General features: G+C 41.1%; 2 protein-coding genes across 2 annotated transcripts in view; one reads left to right on the forward strand and one right to left on the reverse strand.

The window, feature by feature from the left end:
* LOC126404884 (uncharacterized) overlaps window positions 1-19,834 on the forward strand; it is a 107,305-nt gene that overhangs the window by 85,180 nt on the left and 2,291 nt on the right. The window lies entirely within an intron of this gene.
* On the reverse strand, window positions 7,831-13,740 carry si:ch211-188c18.1 (uncharacterized). The gene is made up of 5 exons (XM_050068269.1): window positions 13,663-13,740; window positions 10,417-10,484; window positions 9,942-10,277; window positions 9,460-9,572; window positions 7,831-8,414 (listed from the first exon to the last, which is right to left on the reverse strand). Exons 2-5 carry the CDS (start codon window positions 10,481-10,483, stop codon window positions 8,328-8,330), a joined length of 603 nt encoding a protein of 200 aa, XP_049924226.1. The 5' UTR covers window position 10,484; window positions 13,663-13,740; the 3' UTR covers window positions 7,831-8,327.

Here is a 19,834-nt window from a genome sequence, read left to right on the forward strand (position 1 = left end):
CCCCAGCTGTTGGTAACGGTCACAGTTGAAAAGAAAGGCCTCAATATTTTTCAGCTGGACTCTATTTTCACTTGTTTTTGTGTCTAAGTGACTAATGGAGACAGAAATTGTTAAAATTGGTCCAGTATTGAGTGAGAGGGCTGCAGCCATGAAACAGGCTGCAATGTAACCACTCTGGGCTTGTTTGCACCATCAGTTTACTTAATGTGCTTGTTTTTGCCATTGACAGGCTCAGATTGTCATTGTAAGTGTCTGACAACATTATGGAAAGGATCCTACAGAGGTAAACCTTATTGTTAAAGAGAAGGATCCCTTTTCTTTAACCAGAAACAGCCTGAAAATTGTTACCTCCAAACCCACCAGCCTCCATTAATGTAGTTTTATAAACTAGGTTTGGGAACAAAGACCACGCCTCGAACACATCCCCTTTCCGCCCATATCCTCAGTGGTCGACTCTCGCTTTCCCATTGTCAATTCGAGAAATTCTGACAGTTGGCACCAGCCTCCAACCTTCTTTTGACTGATTTTGCTTGGGTTGTCTCTTCGCAGTGGAGCCACCTTAACCTGACCACATAAATATTACACGGAGCTGTCTTCTTTAGTGAACGTCACACATATGCACCATGATCCAAACGACATCTGAAACACCCACTCTCACTCCGGGGATCCCTCCTGCATTCCTGCCTTCGACCAACACATCCATCATCGCACTTGCCCACTACCCAGAAACCCAGCTTTCATCCCTCAACCCTCATACCTTCATTTCTCACTCTTCTCTTCATCCCTTGATCCTCATCCTGTCATCCCTAACCTTTCATCCATCCGTCCCTCGGCCCTCGTCCCTCGTCCCTCATCCATTCGACCCTCAATCCTCATTCATTTGCCCTTGATCCCTCAACCTTTCGACCCTCATCCATTTGACCCTCAACCCTCATCCATTCATCCCTCACCCTTCACCTCCCCATTCCTCCATTGTCATCATTTCATCCCTCGAGCCTTATCCCTTTGTCCTTCATCTCAGACCCTTCATTCCTCACCCTCCATCCCCTCATCCTTTTATCGTACATCCTATCATTTTCTTATCTCTCGATTCTTCACGCTTTCCTCCGAACCCATAATCCTTCATATGCAATAAACCATTTGAAATCTTTATGTTATTGGTGTAATAATAATAATAAAACTCACAGAAGTCGTCTTGGTTCGTCTTCAATCACTGTTCCAACAAATCCAACTCCGGTTTGGTCAAAATCAATCCTTAATACATCCACTTAGATGTGAAAATATTCTGGCTCTATACTCGCTAGAATTACTGTTTATTTTAATGGAGTCTGGTGGGTTTGCCAGTAGCGATTGTGGTGCTGTTTCTGGTTAAACAAGAAGGACCTCACTCTTTAACAAGAAGGTCTATCATGGTGGGGATCTTTTCCATTATGTTGTCAGACTCTTACGGTTAGAGTTACTGTTTCACCGCTGCCAGCTTGCTCAATACTGGACCAGTTTCAAGAAATGTTATTCTCATTACTCACTTAGGCACAAACATATGGGGAAATAGAGTCGAGTTTTAGAAATACATAAGTCATCCTTTAATGTTTTCATTTTCTATTGTTATTTACACAAAACATTTCAAATGTCTGTCAGTTCATGTTAAAAGTTTAAAGTTAACGTCTACACTTAACTGAGTGCTTACTGGAACTTCAGGGACAGCTCTACAAGTTTTCATCACCACCATCATAACACCAAGTGTGGATCTCTGCAGCAGAGTGAGGGTCTCAAACGTCTGTGGCATTCATGCCAAAGAGGATAAAGTCCCATGTGCAGTGGAGACACTTTGGCCCAGTTTCATTCAAGACTTGTAGGAGGAAGAGCATGTGTTGTGTCAGCACAAGCAAAGCATCAGAAAACCACAATGCCTGATGTTGTTGATCACAAAAGCAAACCATTGAGCATTCCATAATATTGTACTTGTATATAAGCCACATACTTTACTCTAACTTTAAAATCTGTTAAGGGTTATGTAGACTGGAGGCTGGCCATTCAGAATGGCTGCTGTAACTGCTGCATGTGCAAGACGTGGGGATCAACATCAGCAACAGCAAGTCAGGCATTAAGAGTAAGAGGTGAATCTTGAGGTCCTGTATATACGACAATGATTTCAACCGAAAACAGTAAACCTCAGTTGTGTTTTGGCTGAGCGTTTACACGACAGCAATTTTTTGGAAACAGCACCATCTCTGTTGTCAGGTAAACTTGCAATATGCAGTTCCTCTGAAAACGGGGACTTTTCGCACATGCACATTACGGTTCCAGTCGCTAGGCATGCGCAAGAAAGTCAACCCTTCCGAAACTCCTGAGCTCTGTTTGTGCTGCTCACCCTATTGAATTTATCAACGCTTTGCCAGCAAAGTGTAGATTTACTGTAGCAACTCCACCTTGTCGTCCGTCCAGACAACATTCGTGCGGTTGCCATTTTGTTTGTTAATACATCACCGCACTGTAGAAGGAAGCGCATGTGCACAGGCGCGTGTTGTTTAAGTCACACTGCCAACTACTGGCCTGGCATGTATACTACAGCGTTTTTGGTCATTTTTGCGGATCCATGTGCATGATGATTGTTATCAAAATGTTGTCGTCTGAACGCAGAACTTTTTTGAAAACAAACACAAGAAACAAGTCTGTTTTCAGCAGATCGTTTTTATGTAAACATGGCCTAAAACTTCATTGGATTTTTAGGGGAAAGGACCGCTAGATTTGGTGGACTGGGCTTAATAAGGCTGGAGAATGGGCTTGAACGGTATTTATTTTTTCATACCTTCATACTGTCCTAATATTTCGATATGGTATATGATGGTACTTTTGTTAAAAAAAAAAAAAAGTAGCTGGTGGTGGAAAACATTATTGTAGCATGTATGACGTCATCTTGCTTACAGTGTAGGCTGATGTATTCCTGCAGGTGTCTGTGTTGCCATGATAAATCATTGTAAAACACTTCATTCAAACTTTTTTTTCCCTTTATGAGTACTTTTTGGGACTTTTGCCTCCATTACAGGACAGCCTGAGAATGACAGGTGATGGGACACAAAGAAGGGGGATGATATGCAGCAAAGGCTCACAGGTTGGAATCAAACCTGTGAGGCTGTAAGGGCTCAGCCTATATGGGATGCACACTCTACAAAGGGGAGCCAGAGATCACCCCATTCCCCCCTTTCAAACTTAACAGAAACAAAATCAAACTCACTGAAACTGTCTTGGTTTGTCTTTCCACTGTTCAGACAATCACCAACTCTGGTTTGGTTGGAGTAACCCAATTCACAAAGTTAGATGTAAAAACATGTTGACTCTACTGCTGTGTTTCCCTGCTGTCCCTCCCTGCTGTTGCTGGCCAGCTTTTTACCAGTCCTGTGACGTTATCCCCACCGCTCAAAAGCCCCGTTTCTACCAAACACTTTCGGTATGGTACCTTTGGAACCAAAAGTAACACTTCAGACATGGTACCTAGACCCTCGGTTTGCTTAGCAATTGCACCACAAACAGTGCTCTTTAATGTGGGCAGGGCTGTTGTCACTCACTGTATTTCCTTCTTAATCAGTCTGCACCTCGTTTATCATCAACAGAACAAGGCGGCACGCCACAATTTTCAGAACAAAATAGAACAGGCTGCAGTGAGAGTCTCTCTCCATGGGATTTTTCTTTAAAAAGCAGGTTTGCGCATTTAGTCCTTCTCAGGCAAGCTTGGGGGTTTAGTGTTGCCAGCAGAGCACACAGGAAAGACTCTCTGAGGCGCTTTTTTTGTCAAAGTTGTCACAGTGAAATGACAATGACACAGATTCACGTCATCGACTCATGCATTGAGTAACATTACAAGTTAACGTTGCACCTCAAAAGTCACCGGCAGTCGGCCCAGTGAATTGAGTTCACTCAATTCACTGGGTTCGCTGGTACAGTGAAATTCACTGGTACAGTTTACTAATATATGTAACACTCTCCATGGTATGAACGGTGGTTACATGAGCCTCAAAACCAGCCACAACTCAGCCCTGAGCAGAGTGACCGTCCTCTATTGACCAATCAACAGACTGCAGTGTTCACAGCTCCACCTTTTAGTACCAGATCTGTGTGTTAGGTACCCCAACAGAGGGGTGACGGTAAATGGGGACAACACGGAATAGTTCCACTGGTACCATCCACAACTTTTCACAGTGGAAACGATAAAAAAGCGTACCGAACTGGAATGAACTGTTCCGTACTTCTTGGTGGAAACAGGGCTAAAGTCACCATATTTCTCAGTTCAGTTGCTGTTCCATCAGTGAAGACTGACCTCTGGTGGCGCATGCTGTGCACTACAAACAATACATCCTCAATACAGCATCCCTGTATCAGTTTAATAGAAAGAGGAGGAGCGACTGTGTTGTTCATTATGTTTGCATGTTCTCTGCTCTGTTCTCTCTATGTGTCAGCCCTGTGACAGTCTGGTGACCTGTCCAGGGTGTACCCCGCCTCTCACCCAATGTCAGCTGGGATAGGCTCCTGCCCCCCCCAATGACCCTCAAGAGGATAAGCTGTTACAGAAAATGAATGAATTAAAAATCATACCTTTGGGATTTCTAAAGACCCAGGTATACTGTAATACCTTGATACCACCCAAGCCTAGCGCAGAATTATTCTAACTGAACTTGCAGCTGCTGATAAAAACACAAATTTCCTCAACAAAGCAATCTCCAAGAAATAGCTTGCATCGCAACAAACGTGTATTCATGTAAAGTTTATTCAAAGCCAAGTAATTTCTCTGAAAGATAACCATGTGGATATAATTACGTTGATGCACCCTTATCAAAAAATGATGAATAAAGTTATACGCAGCACATGCTGTACACACAGATGAAGTTTAGCTATGTACCATTTGACTTTAAAGGCTGACTATATATTTGTGAAGGGGCCCCGGACTTGTTTACATGTATGTCCTTATAGGAACGGTCATAACCACATCCTGTACTATTATGAAACAGCTGATCTAGGCCTCTCATCCCCCAGACAGGCTTCAACCAAAAAACCTCTATAGGTGCAAGAAAGATACACGCACTGAGAGCTGTTGAACCTTAAAACACTGTATGACTTGCATGGAAAACACTCATCAGATAACTTTGAAAACAGGCACTTTGAATCAAAAGCTTGTTTCACCCAACACCTACCTACACTTCTAAAAGCACCCAGTGTATGTCACAGTTTCCGTTCTTACCTCTGTGACAAAAAGACAGCTTCTGACAATTTTGGCAATTACAAAACAAAAAAAAATACACAAGCAGTGAGGAGAGCAGTGACATTTCAGAAACCGTTATATGACTTAACCCTGATCAACAACACTTGTGTGTGTGGATTATCAGACCTGATACCGAGGTCTTTGAGGTTACATTAAAAGAGGTTGATACATGCGGTTTCAAAGTAAAAACATCATATCCTCTGGTTTTGTAAACACGCATCACAGCGCCTATTGGCTGTGTAAAACTATGGCAGATTATTATGTCTTCCTGTGTTATATGTCTTTGTACCTCTGGTTCTGCCGTACCTAATCATTTGGTGTTTCCTGTTACGAGTTATTGTAAGTATGGAAACTGCTGCAGTTGCACAGTCAGGAGTTTTCTGCACTTTGTCTGAATTAGTGCACTGGAACATTTGCTGGTTTAAAAAATTGGTTGAAAAGTAGCTGCAACATTGTGGCGCAGATGCTCCTGGCGTTTTTTGGAAACGTGCTTATGCTGCTTTTCTTGTAAGAGGGGTCTCAGTTTCCGTTTGTGTGCTACCACTCACCTCAAACACAGTTTCCATTTCTCGCTGGACCCCTTACAAGGTTTTTTAACTGCATACTCGCAACACTTTGTACCTTGACACTTACCCCACATGCAGGCGTAAACACACATTTCACACTTAACTGCTTCAGCAGATCTTTGCTGTTTGGTGGAGGAAAAAGAGTCACAGCTTGTGACCACACAGACACACCGCTTGAGTAAACATTCTCCCGTCTTGTATACTACCACGAGAAGGGATTTTTTTTTCTCTGACATTTTGATGTTGACTCATGCGGTATCTCTCGGACCTGAGCTTGGATGCAACCTGACTTGCATTGTTTGAAGTGTTCCTTGAGTTACAGTGTTTAAAGATGCAGCGTTTACTTTGGAGAACACATGCACTCAGCTCGACTAGGCACCGATTATAAATTACTGTTCTGTTTTTTAAAAGGTTGGTTTTTTTTGTGTGTGTGTGTGTGGTTCAACATTTACTTTGACTTGTTGAGGAAAAAACTTTAAAATATTTAATATCAAAAACAATTCACTGAGTTATTGTGTTATTAAGAGTGTGTCAGTTGAAAAAAAAAACACTTTTGAAATGCACTGACTTCATGTGGGATGTTGGTGGCTGAAGCTGTGAAAATGTTCACCGCAGACTAGGTGCATAATATTTATTTGAAAAAGCCGAACAGATTCAGTGCTGGGAGGCCCACTGACCATTTCCTTATTCACACTAGTCAATAAATCATTTCACACTGGGATTTTTTTTGTACTTTGAATGTAAAAAAGGTGCCAGGCTGTATAAAAAAGCAGCAATGCCAAGGGACAGACGGGTGTCACTCCTGATTTGTCAAATACTGCTGCTTTGTCAGTGGAGGATAGCGTCAGACACCGACGCACAGATGCACCATTCGTGGCAGTATACACACGGGCTGCCAGCAACTACCATAATATAAACTGCGAGACAGTCCATATAGGGAGGGAAGGAGAGGTGGTGGATGGGTCAAACCAGCTCCGCACTTTCACCCAGGAGCCCCAAGTGAATTTTAAACCAACCCTGCTGTGCAGGAACCAGTGAAGGGAAGCAGGGAAACTTTGCTGATATTCAACCAGCTGTGTGTCATCGCAGTGTGCGCAGATGAACGTTGTTTGACTTCCTCCGGAGATCCCTGCCTGTCTGGCGGCAGAGGTCTGGGTGCTGCATCAGCACGGGGGCGAAGCCAAACACCGTTCATCTGTACACACTGTGATGCCACACAGCTGGTTCAATATCAGCAAAGTTTCCCTTTATATTCATTGTCTTGTGTGGCGATCAGCAGTGATGTGGTGGTTCACTTTTACACTGTGATCTGTAGCCTATAGTTTGGCTTTAGCTTCTAACTATCTTTGTCTTTTGAACCTGTTGTTGCTGCTGAGTCAGTTTGACATCCTGGATATATCCTTCAAACACAGACTGTAGACCCCTCTGTCTGCTTCTCTCTGGAATCACTTTCATTGTTCCAAAAATATGATAATATTTCTTCAGGGAGTGCAGTTAGTTACAGTGTGGGCTCCATGCTTACTGCGACAGCTTGTCGGACCATCAGAAAGGGGCGGGGCATTGCAAAAGGTCATTGCCTCTGGCCACTTGTCATTTTGTAAAAGTGCCCCCAAGGCAAAGCAGTAGCTCTTTGCTATGACCTAATCTCTTTTACAGTAAGTCGCTGTAAGTGCAAGTTCACAGTACAAACCAGGGGTGTTACTGAATCGAGTCATCACCTGTTCACTTTTTTAGTAATCCACATTATCCCAGCGCTGCTATGCTGCTAATAAGTCATCGACATCTGAAGTTGTGGCTCACAGATAATGAGACTGAGAGTTCAAAGTTTGAAACAAAGGTCAGCCATTTTTATCTGGTGCACACTAGAGCTGCAACTATAAATCTATTAATGACTTCTGTGTCAACTATTAAATTAATCTCCAACTAATTTGATAATTAAGATATTTCTTTATCTTCAAGAAAAAAGTAATTGACTTTAGACATGGCTACTTTTCCCACAAATGTATTGTTTTATTTATGTAGACATGAAATTACAGTTATTATATAACAAAACATTGTAGATATATTTTATGGGAGTCAAGTTAAACCTGCTGTTTCTACAAAATAATCATCACTTTGTACAGAAGAAATGGAAATTAAAATATTTACATTAAAAATGTATGTCAGGATCATGTCAGAGGACAATCCAGTTCTGATGTCTGTCTGATGCAATGAAAGACAAGACAAACTATGACATTTGAGCCTCCCTACTACATTCAAACAGAGTTATATAAAGGATTTTAATACATTGTGCCAGTCTGTTCACTGGCATTGCGCGTGTTCCCGTGTTGTACCTGGGGACAATTCATGGACCGTAATGTCTTAATGTTCTTTCACCCAGACACACAAGGCCTGAAGAGATGTTCAAGAACATGCTGAAGTTGCAGAATTGCTTCTCGTGCATCACTTGTGCCTCAGCGGTGCACACACTGTGGAGTTTCAGGTTGCTTGCTTGCAGACTGACATCTTTAGCGTCTGATTGTTCCACGCATGTCCTCATAAACATCATTGTTGGGGACGTGCCGCGGTTTCTCTGTGGTGCACAAAGTCTTGGTCTGGTGATGACAGATATGGTTGTCAACATGTTAGATGTAGGGCTATTACACAATAACTAGTAGGATCCTTATTCAAATGTACTTTTTGTACTTGTCTTTGCTGAAGCTTTTCTTTCTTAGATCATTGTGACATTTTAAAATGACACATTCAAAGTGTTTTGGTCAGGTGTATTTTAAGACCTGACATGTACAATTAAAAGACAGAGATGGTTATTTCATCTATGAAGGGTGATCATTCTCCGCTATATATATATATTTAAATAAATAATTCAATTTTATCAACATATATGAACGCTATTAATTAAATTGTAAATTGAAGTAAAGTTTAATTTAAATTATAATTAAAATAAATTAAATGAATTTAAATATTAATTTGTATTAAATTATTGAGATATATATATATATATATATACATACATATTTACACACATATATACATATACACACATATACGTATATGCACAGACACAGACACATACACACATATACACACACACTCACACACACACACACACACACACACACACACACACGTATGTATATGTGTGTATATATATGTATGGAAATAAAACCTCAATTTATATCACCATTTGAATGATTTAACTTACATTGAGCATGTATATACACATATAATAACATACATTATTGATGTTATACATATACATATACATATATATCTATTTAACAAGTAACAAGTAAAACACATTACAGACAACAACAGCACCACACACTTCAGTGGAAATGGCCACACAGTGGAATCAACACCTCACAGGGTAAATCAAAAGTATGAAAGTCACGCTGCCAATAAATCTCAGCTTTCAAATAATAATTTCCACAATTTATTTTTCTCTGTGTGTGTCAGACGAGTACTGTTGAGAATAACAGGAACATGGAAACAGCCCCCGAGATTCCATCAGGGTTTGTGAGTCATATAGTCAAATACAATCAAATAAAGAAACACACACAGACACATAGACACACACAGACACATAGACACACACACACACACACACACACACACACACACACTGAAACACATGTGTACCTTGATGAGCCATATGAGGAAGCATATGAAGATGCCCAGCAGCACAGCAGCACTGATCACAACAGACACCAGGAGCAGATAGTTGGTTGAGGAGTCACACGGCTTCACTGTATCTGGTATTGATGGACAGTGTGTTTAGTGCAGACTCAAGCTGGAAGGTTTTAAGTTTCTCTCGTATTTGCTCACCACTATACAGTAATGTTATCGCCTGTGACATCTGGACTTTTTTGGGGGATTTTTCATTTGCACATTGCTTCAATGATTTTACATTTTAGGTGAAATTCCCCCCGTTTTCTGATACAATATTGTTTTAGTAAAATTACAAGTACTCCATTCAAGATTACTGGACTGAACACAAAATGGTGAATTACTTTCATGTCATATTTGTTAGTTACACCAGTAGCTTACTGTCAAAATGCATTTTTGTGCTGTGTATAATAATGAAGTTGAATTATGAATGTATATAAATCGATGAGGCTCACCTGTCACCACCAGGAGCATGGACCCTGTGCCTTTTGTGCTTATGGTTTGCCCGGAATTCACGTCAAACTTCTTGTACACACACCAGTATGGTCCTGTGTCCTCAGTGGTCAAGTTTTTGATGAGGATATCCATGTTGGGGAATTCTCCATTTGACTGAATTCTGCCCATGAAGTCTTTGTGAAAAGTCTTTTTTTGAGAGCTGCCATCTATGAACAAGATTCGACTGTCCTCACTGAGACCCTTCTGCACAGCCAGGAACTCCTGGCCTGTTTCAGAAGGTCTGCACTGGATGGTGACGGCTCCTCCAAAATCTATCCATACCACTCCACTGCCCCCTACACAGACACACACAAAACCCTGCACAGTTATTCAACTACATTTCATGAAGCTTTAAGAACTCATCCTGCCTTACAGCTAATCACTACAAACCACATTTGTTGAATTCTTAGACGTTATACATGTAACAAGTCTTACCTGGGCCGCTCAGGACAGTGCAGGAGAGACACAGGATGGTTATGAGCTTCAGACAGACGGCAGACATGCTGAGAATGACAGTCACACAAAGGTTCACTCGAACTCTATCCTCAGTAGGAAATGCAAAGGTGTTTTTCACCCACACAACCAAATGCAGCTACAGCAGCACGTGACCTACATCTACGCATCTGATGTGGGTTGGGAAAGCGACTGCAATCACACAGCTTAGACACATTATGTTGTGGTATCCAAAACAGCAACTTTTCTCTGAGGTCATGCCACTCATGCAGGAAGTTATTAGGCAAGACCAATCAGATACAATCCAGCTGTACCGTAAAAGGAAAGGCCCTTTTAAACTAGCTCTCACAAAAAGATCTTTAGACAGGGTGTGTGTTACATGACAATATACTGTATGTTGTAAAGAGGAGTATATTCCAAGTCACTGGTTCCCAACCTTGGGTCCCGACCCTCATTGGAGGTCGCCAAAGGTTCACGAGGAGTCAAGAGGACTTTCTACTAATCACGAGACCAAGACACAGCTAGAGTAGGAACATACAGGCAAAAGGAGGGAAATGGGGATTGGCTAACAACAAGGGTGTGGAGGGGAACACTAGGGTGGAGCAGACAAGACTAATACAGAACAGGTGTGAAGGGAAGACTCTGGGAACAGGGAAGGACTAACAAGACAGGTGTGACAGAAAACAGGCGGGAGAACACACGAAGACAGGAAGTGAAACCAGACAAAACACATGAGGAGAGAATCTATGAAATAAAACAGGAAGCAGATTAAACATGAATGAACAACATGAAACAAAGAACACAAACATCCATCCATTTTTAAAACCACTTCTCCTCTTGAGGGTCGCGGGGGGCTGGAGCCTGTCCCAGCTGACAATGGCCAAGTATAAATCCCACAATGCATCAATGCTTCAATGCTGGTGAAGTCTGCCCACTATAGTTCAGTGAGTCTGCCATTATCGGGATTTCGACTGAGATGCCGCTGAAGAAAGTTCAGTGTAAGAAAAATGTTTTATAAATTTAACTTTATATCATAGTCCCGTTCATATCATAGCGTCATGATGGTACATGTTAGGAAGCTTTGTTAATGTGTCTGTGGTGAGGAAATTCACATCAAGCTTTGCCCTGGAATTATTTACTAACCACAGAATTTATCTGAAATAGGGACCACGGAACAAACGTTCCAATTTGGAGAACGATTACCTGTTTACCGGGGCTAAAAATACTGCAACTGATGGATACAGGTGAGTAGTTTGCTCCGTCATTTCTTTTGATTGATGTCTTTATTTCCAATATGACAAATATTATAAAACAGTAGTTAACTTATTTAATCCTTCCCCTTTTATTCACTAATTAATAACCTTTAACTTTCCTTTAGATATCCAACGTAGTGTTATATATGCCAGCATATTAACTGACTTTCTTAAATGCATGTAATAGAAATATCATGAATTGTTCATGTAACATGAAAATATATTCATATATCCATATACGTACATACATCAGCTCAACATAAATCACAGCTGCAGATCCCTGCTGATTATCCACACCTTTTTTCATCCCTACATGAAAATTATTTCTTTACACCCTTTTCTAAACTGAATCATGTTTGGATAATGTTTTTGTTCGCGGAGAATAACATCCAATGCGCAATGTAAGGGCCATTGTCAAGTCTGTCCCAATTTCGTTTAAATATCCCCGCGTACTTGGCCACTTACATGCTTGAACACTATAGGCAAATGTACGTTCTGTGTGGCAAAACGTCACCAAAGTGTGTGCGTAACCAAGCGCACTCAGCCAAGTGTGGAAAAATGGCCACTATTTCCACACTTCAGCACAACATTTTTTCTGTATCTATGTTCGTATACTTCTGATATTGCTGCTCAGTTGTCAATCCTAAGTAATTATTCACTCTGTATAAGACTGCCTTTTTGTATTGTATTATAAAAATGTTCAATAATAATAATAATAATTTAAAAAAAAAAACATTTTTCCTGGTTACACTTCCTGGTTGGCGGTCACATGACTCTTAAGTAACCAATGAGGAGTAAAAGGAATGAATTAGACTGAGGTAAATGAATATGAGAACTACTGAGGCAGATGCAGCAAATTATTTAACCGTGTTTAACCATGCTGCTGCAAATATTTTAACATGTAAATATTTGAATAATAATTATAAATATAAATGTGCACATACTTGACTGCAGAAAATGCATTTTTACAGTTTACTGATACACATAAATTAACTTAGCTTGTAAACCTTACATTAGTGTTAACTGGCCATTAACTAATATTTAGTTCCTTATTTATTCGTCATTAGTTCACCCAGTAACTTATTGTAAAAGGTCACCAAAAAAACTTAAAACAGACAGAGAATCATACAAGAAGTTACTAAAATATCAGAAAACCTCATCTCTAATGTAAAATCCATGCAAATGATCTGCTCAAAATTCATCCAGATTGCTAATTTTACCTTTAACTTCCTGCTGTTACTGCCTTCACTATTAGGGTTACTTGTACGATTTATCAGTTGTTGTGTTCTGTTATTGTTATGCGCTGAATATGATATGAAATATCCATAAAATAGTCACTTTACTCAATGATAGAAAAGGGGTCCTTTAAGAAAAAAGGTTGCGGACCACTGTTCTAAGTAGATACACGTATAAACAGACAGCAGTGGAGATAATGGAAGCTAATGGCACTCTGCGTCCTAGGCAACCAACCCCCAGGGCAACAAACAAACAACAAAACAAACAAACAAACAAACAAACAGAAAACACTCTGCCATCTGTGTTTCTTTAGCCAAGTATCCCCTGATCAGTGCAAAACATTTTTGGCAGAGACACACAGTGAATAAACCTAGATGCAAAGGTGATTGCGTTTGTGCGGCAGTTCATGGCAGATAACAACTGCATTGAAAATAGAAATATTGTTGATGTGGTCTATTGAACTTAAATTTATGTTTTTATTGAACTTGCAGTAGTATGATTATTTTAGGAATTATGCATATGCTGATATTTTCTAAATTTAAACATTTAAAAATCTCACATACCTCCCGCAATACTCTAAAGTACCCCATTTGAGAACCAGTTTACAACATGGCCAGATAGAAACATAAAACAATATGCAGTTATATGAAATGAATCTAAAGGGTCTGTATAAACTCATCATTCCATTACCACAAGACACATTTTGATTTTTGGGCATTAAACAAGTCATCAGTCTTACCTTGGTCACTCGGGGCTGTGCAGAGGAGACAAAGGATGGTTATGAGGTTTAACCAGACAGCAGTATGCTGAGAGTGAGTCTGATAAAGGTTTCGCATCAAGTTATAGACCACAAAACAGAAGTGTAAGAAAATGTTTTTGGTTTCGCCTCACATCTGTTGACTGTCAACAACAAGACTGTAAAACTTGTGGGTAAGAGACACAGACAACTAAACTGGTAAATCCAGACAGACATACACAGTACATTGCAATGTGAGACTGGCAGCTGTAATCTGAACTAGTGACTACAATAACTTTATGAACACATAGCATGAAATATATTATCACCTTTTCAAAGAAACAAGCCACATAACTCTTACTGAGAGGGAAGCTGAACACTAGACTGCTCTTCATCTGACACAAGTAAACACATTAGCAGCTGATGTGTTTTTGAGGTTGCTCTACAGGGATAGGATGTTGATGCATATTCCTCACTGAAAGTAGGTCAAAAGTTTAATGTCAGCAGAGGGTGGGAGGCCTCTGTGTTACAGGGTTATTATTGCCCTCTAGTGGCAGGAGAACAAACATGTCNGCAGTACAGAGACGCTGTCAAAGAAACACCGGAAATGACACAACTCGCTTACCGCAATACGTCAGCACCAGCACAGTGGAGGTGTAACCTGAGTGTTAACCATTTAGAGGACATATACAGAACAGGTTATATACAAGAAACCCCATATTTAGCAGTTATAAGCTCTATATAAGCATTTAATAAATAGTTATTAACATATTATAATGTAGTTTCAGTGTTTATTTATGCATCTGTCTACAGCTAGAACTCCTCATCCCCAATAAGTGGCATGTAAACATACTGAATGACAATATAATCAAGCAAGTATGGAGAGGTTATCATTGGTGACAAATACTGTGTATTTTAACACCTAAAATGGCCTCTTATCTGCTTAAAACACATTACAGTGTGTTATAAATTATGGAGGGTTCCAGGAGGATATGTAAATATAAATATAACAGGATATATGAATATAATCACATCTAGACAACAGCAAAGAAAACATCAGCGAATGCTAAGCTTTCAGATCTAGGCCTATGGGGGGATAAACCAAATCTCTGTCTCACTACATCTCCAGGTTTGACATAAAACAATACTCACACAACACATGACGACACATTCAAAGGAAAAACAAACAAACAAAACCAGGGATTGAATGACTGAGCTGAACCTTTACAAGCAAGGAGCACGATCTTGCTGCTAAAATCTACACACGAGTCCCTTTGTAAACCAAAACCCTGAGATCAAATTAGGCAAAGTGTGTGGCACACAGTGTAACTGTGACTGTAAAATTCAGTCAGACTTATGATTGGTCCATATCTCCGTTACTCATGTGAAGTATTAAGTGACAAAGACCAAAATAGGCACAGCATTCTTTTGCATGAATATCTATAAGGCTAGAATACAAAAGAAGGGCCTCTGACCTTGCTAACGACCTTTTTAAATTTCCTTTCTTCTCACAAAGGACTAAGAAGCATTATTGGTAGAAATAGAATATAATATTCTCAACTATGTTTCACCTGAAAGTAAGAACTAATGTGTTTTTGACACCCTACAATGAGCCTTTTATACCTACATTCAAAGCAGGTCCTTTTCCCTAGAGTCGGCCATGTTGTTTCTACAGTAGCCCAGAACGGACAAACCAAACACTAGCTCCAGATAGGGCCATCGCGTTTTCACATCGGCCACTGTAGTTCTCCTACACACCTGCCCAGTGCGTATACTGCTGCAAAGGACGCCTCTGTGCGTCGGTTACTGACACTGAGATCCAGTGACAAATGGCAGTATTTGACGAGTTGGGAGTGAGCAAGGGGCAGGGCACATGGGAGCATGCCCGGGAGAAGTTTGAGTTCTGCAACCTCACCACTAGATGCCACTAAAACCTGCACACTGCATCTTCAAGATCAGAACATCCAGGTTCCAAAACACTAAATATCCACATGAGACAATAGGCCACTGACCCAACACCTCCCCTACACTGGAGCAAGACACACTGACTTTGTGGTAGTTATGCCTCTTCTTGTTGTTTTTCTGTGTCTATCTTTAGTCGTTATGCATCTTTTTGTGGTTTTGTGTTTGTCTAAGGTATTTTTGTGTTTCTTTGTGATTGTTTTGCCTGTTTTTGTGGTAATTTTGAGTCTCTTCCTGGCCGGTAATTTGAGACACAACATTTTGCAAATGAAGGCCATGTGGGCCCCTGACAATTTCCTGGTAGGCCCTTTCACTAATCCATCATTATCCTGAAGCTGTCCACCTCCTTATCATTACAAACATAGCATGACAGACCGCTAGGCAGGTTAAACTAGAATTACCGCCTCGTGGTCGTATGCCTCCGCAAACCAGTCAAGTTGAAGCTACAGTTTACATCCATGTTTGTCCAGAGTTATATGCAGCCATGACAGTTGACAGTGCTTTACATATGGATGTCACTGCAAAGAAGCTAAAAATTCTAAAAGATGGATGCTTCACAGACATCTGCCCGTCCAGCGGCGGTGGAGGTCCGGGTGCTGGCAGCAGCACGGGGGTGAAGCCAAACACTGTTCATCTGCACACACTGTGATGCCACACAGCTGGTTCAATATCAGCAAAGTTTCCCTTTATATTCATTGTCTTGTGTGGCGATCAGCAGTGATGTGGTGGTTCACTTTTACACTGTGATCTGTAGCCTATAGTTCGGCTTTAGCTTCTAACTATCTTTGTCTTTTGAACCTGTTGTTGCTGCTGAGTCAGTTTGACATCCTGGATATATCCTTCAAACACAGACTGTAGACCCCTCTGTCTGCTTCTCTCGGCAATCACCGTTTCAGTTTTCCAAAAATTTGATTATATTTCTTCAGGGAGTGCAGTTAGTCAGCAGCTTGTCGGACCATCACAAAAGGGTGAGGCTTATCAAAAGGGCAATTGTGTAGTAGGGCGGATGTTTTTAATGCACTTTATTTAGAGGGTTTGTTTGTTGTTGCTGCTCATTTCCCTACAGGCGCCAGTGTTTTATCGATGGTGCTCTTATCGGTTGAATTTTATTTTATGTAGTTGTTTTATTCTTTAGATTGATGATTATTGCATGGGTGTGGATAGCACCTATCTGTTTTTTGTGCTTGTAAGTAGCTTTATTTTACTCTCTGTCTTTGTTTAAGCTCACTAAAACAAATTCCAATCAATCATAATGCTATAGCGACAAATTATCACACTACCTTACTGATTGCTGACAGGGTTTCAGCACTATATATAAGATGATGACCATTTGAGGCTAAAATGACCTCAACAAACTCCATTAAGATGTCACTGTCCTGAGAGAATTGTAAAGTCAACATCAATAACATCAATAAAAGCTTTCACAGTCTTCGGAGATACATTTAAAAACAAACCCCAGCCCCCTGCTCTCTCTGCCTTCCTCTGGGACAGATTAAAAAAGGTCCCTGTCCATCCCGCCGCTCTTCCCTCCATCAGCTCCCCTCCTCCAGTCTCATCCGGTTAAGGAGGTACAATGTGAGCTGGAGCAGACACTGCGAGGAGGGCTTTTACGCCCCTTTAGTCGCTACGGAAACGGCCCTGTCCATTTGCCAACCAGTGCTTCCTGTTTAGGGCTTCTGGTGGGTGGGAAGCGTTATAGTTTTGAGAGTGCAAGATAATCAGGAGGCTCTGTCTGTGGTCACAGCAAGGACAGGAAGACAACAATGGTTATTTGATTTCTTTTCCCAATATAACAACAAATTACTTGGGTTGTGGATTTATAATTTCATGAGAGAAGTAATACTGTCTTCTGCATGTTGTTAGGATACTGAGCAACATATTAATAGTGTATTTCCTCCCACAAGTCTCCTTTCTCCTCCCGTCTATAGTTGCTGAGTCAGTGCAGGATGACTGAATGGGAGTATTGATTGCCAGATCACTTGCCATGTCACTCAGAGATGACTCACCTCGTTTCCTCGATTCATTTCCATACTCCTCCTTTTCAGAGATCTCCCGGTCTCATCTGGGATGCACATGGTATTACGGCCCTGTCAATACATTGAAGTTGCAAATGAGCAGGGGTGCTCACACATTCATCACAGACATCAGTTAAATAACTTGGCATATGGCTGTGGGGGTGGAAAATGGTAATCTCCCGTCTCTCTAGAAAGATTAGTAGGATGATCAAGGGGGGATAGACATGAGAGTCTGTTTCTAATGTGGTTTTACTGATTAGCTGTTGACTGGGACAAAAGGGCAGACTGGGGTAGCTCAGTCGCCAGAGTAAAATATTAGCTTTGTACGTTTCTGCAAACCACATGTTACATTTGTAAGTTACATACGTACAAGGGCATAGGTTTCGATTTAACATTGTAGGGAAGGGGTGCACAGAAAATTTTGAGCATGAAACATTTAATTTCCTGAATTCTGGTGAATTTTAATGCACCGACATGAGACTTCTCTGTATCAGTTTATGGTGTAAATGTCTTTAATGTCATTTAAAAAAAAACGGGCGGATGGGATGTGTTCCCTCCATCTCCCCTGAAATCTAAACCAGTGCAAACATATCCTATCAAGAAACACATCATATCATGACATAGTTCAGATTACATGTACGTAAACTGAGGGAAGGGAACTGTGGATTGCGAAACACCTAGGTGAGATGGCTACAGATGTTGTCTCGAGGCCTGTTTCCCCATTGATACGTGTTTCACCCTACCTAAACCTGTACCAAACTTTATCCCTCACCCTAACAACGAGGAGGGCGCTACACATCAACAGGAGGGAACCACTATTCGACTGGGGAATAGGCTTTAATACAACACCAGCAGCAGACCAACATAATGAGAGGGTAGGGCTGAAAATAAGAAACATTGTGTTTTCCTTACCTTAGAATGAGCTTTTTATATCTGCATAAACAGTGGGCCATGTTTCTACAGTAGCCCAGAATGGACAAACCAACATGGCTTCTAGATACAGTCATTTGCATTTTCGCATTTTTGGGTTGGCTACCATTGTTAGCATCTCCTTCATGACGTGCAGTGTCTGAACAGATTTTGTTAACATAAAACTGCTTTATTCAGTGTTTTCAACTGGTTTAAATCACCTGCATCTATAAACACTGGGTACACTCAAAATGAGGCCTGAAAGTGGCGTACGCCCTTTCCCATGCAACATGTGATCTACTTCTAACTTTGACCCATGCTTACGAACATTTTGGAGACTGGAAATTGGCGACACAGATGGTGAGGTGGAAGCCTGATTGTAGATATTTTCGAATAATTTTTGGCGCATGCCCTCTTTGACTTTTGTCTGTACATAAATTTCTAGTATGGATCCTACGCATTGTTTTAAAAATGAGACCCCTGGTCTGATTGTTTTTGGGAGGAAGAGACCTTTGTGGATAATTTGGTTCTGGGTCAAAACCTCCTGAACATCTGGGTCTTAAGTTATCAGAGAAAAAGTTGCCAGCCGAGTGGCCCATCTCTGACGAACCAAACAACATAAGAAAGACACTGATTTGTAACATGAAACTGCTGTATTCTGTGTTTTTGGAGAGCAAGACACCTCTGCAGATAATGCACCTCCTGGTAAAAACCTCCTGAACAATGAACCCTGAAGGAATTCTAACCGGGAGAAGTAGTGCACCCAAAAATGAAATTTCAGCCATTATCTACTCACCCATATGCCGAGGGAGGCTCAGGTGAAGTTTTAGAGTCCTCACATCCCTTGCGGACATCCCAGGGGAGAGTGGGTAGCAACACAACTCCACCTAATGGAGGCTTACGGCGCCCCAGATTAAAACCACCAAACCAATTGAAACCACAAAATATCTCCATACTGCTCGTCCGTAGTGATCCAAGTGTCCTGAAGCTCCGACATAAAAAGTTGTTTGGAAAAGTGTCATTTCAACTCTGTTTTTAGCCTCATTGTAGCCTGTAGCTCAAACTGCCTCTCTGTGCACCAAGCTCACGTGTGCATGCGAGACCAGCAAAAGTACGTGAACATGCACAATGCCCATGTCTCACGGTCTCACGCAAGCGTGCACACTTGAGCGCAGTGTACAGAGAGGCAGTTAGAGCTACAGGCTACAATGAGGCTAAAAACAGAGTTCAAATGACGTTTTCAATTATGTGCTTTGGACGTTTGAATCTGGGGCGCCGTCAGCCTCCAT

This window comes from Epinephelus moara, chromosome 18 (genome assembly GCF_006386435.1).
Source record: "Epinephelus moara isolate mb chromosome 18, YSFRI_EMoa_1.0, whole genome shotgun sequence".
Lineage (NCBI taxonomy): Eukaryota > Metazoa > Chordata > Actinopteri > Perciformes > Serranidae > Epinephelus > Epinephelus moara.